Source organism: Echinops telfairi, unplaced genomic scaffold (assembly GCF_000313985.2).
Source record: "Echinops telfairi isolate 266 unplaced genomic scaffold, ASM31398v2 ScPeMD7_7459;HRSCAF=8497, whole genome shotgun sequence".
NCBI classification, from domain to species: domain Eukaryota; kingdom Metazoa; phylum Chordata; class Mammalia; order Afrosoricida; family Tenrecidae; genus Echinops; species Echinops telfairi.
Window position 1 is genome coordinate 8428521 of NW_022111359.1, and position 853 is coordinate 8429373.

Genomic DNA, 853 nt, shown 5'->3' on the forward strand with positions numbered 1-853 from the left:
CTCTCTCAATCTTTATATAACATGGAAAGACTCAGGAGAGATACCTTGAACTGAGTCTACAAATATGAGTTAACTGTAAACACTGGTACAGTGGGCTGCACTGTGCTGCTAAGCACAAGGGCAGTAGTTTGAGCCCACCAGTCAATTCATTGGAGAAGGATGAGGCAATCTCCTCCTGTGAAGATTTACAACGGTGGGAAATCACAGGGCACTTCTAATCTATCAATAGAGGTGCTATGAATCATATTTGAGTTTGTAGCCATGATTCCTTAGTTTTGGAAACACTTGGTCAGGGGTACAAGATGCAGCACATATATAACATGATGTGTTTATTGGACATGATTTCATTTAACCTCCCAGATTGTTTTTCATAGTGTAGCATTCATATAACTTTCCCCTTTGATGCTTCCAGACAAGTCATCCCCATGGAACCAAGGAACCAGACCAGTGCATCTGAGTTCATCCTTCTGGGACTTGCAGAAAATCCAGACCAGGAGACGCTCCTCTTTGCTCTCTTCTTCTGCATGTATGTCATCACAGCTGTGGGGAACCTCTTGATCATCCTGGCCATCAGCTCTGACTCCCAGCTTCACACTCCCATGTACTTCTTCCTTGCAAACCTCTCCTTGGTTGATTTCTGCCTGGCCACCGACACTGTCCCCAAGATGCTGATGAGCATCCAAACAAGGAGCAAGTCCATCTCCTATCCTGGTTGCCTGACCCAGATGTACTTTTTCCATTTCTTTGGCATCATGGACAGTGTTTTAATTGCTGTGATGGCTTATGATCGGTTCGTAGCCATATGCCACCCCTTGCACTACACTACCATCATGAGCCCACGGGTCTGTGGCTT

The 853-nt window shown here is 45.4% G+C and overlaps 1 protein-coding gene across 1 annotated transcript in view; it reads left to right on the forward strand.

The window, feature by feature from the left end:
- The first annotated feature begins 425 nt into the window (after positions 1 to 425).
- The window catches only part of LOC101654456 (mucin-16), a 245683-nt gene continuing 245255 nt past the window's right edge, over positions 426 to 853 (forward strand). The window contains exon 1 of the mRNA XM_045300070.1: positions 426 to 790. Within this exon, the coding sequence (XP_045156005.1) occupies positions 426 to 790 (365 nt within the window). The remainder of the gene's footprint in view (positions 791 to 853) is intronic.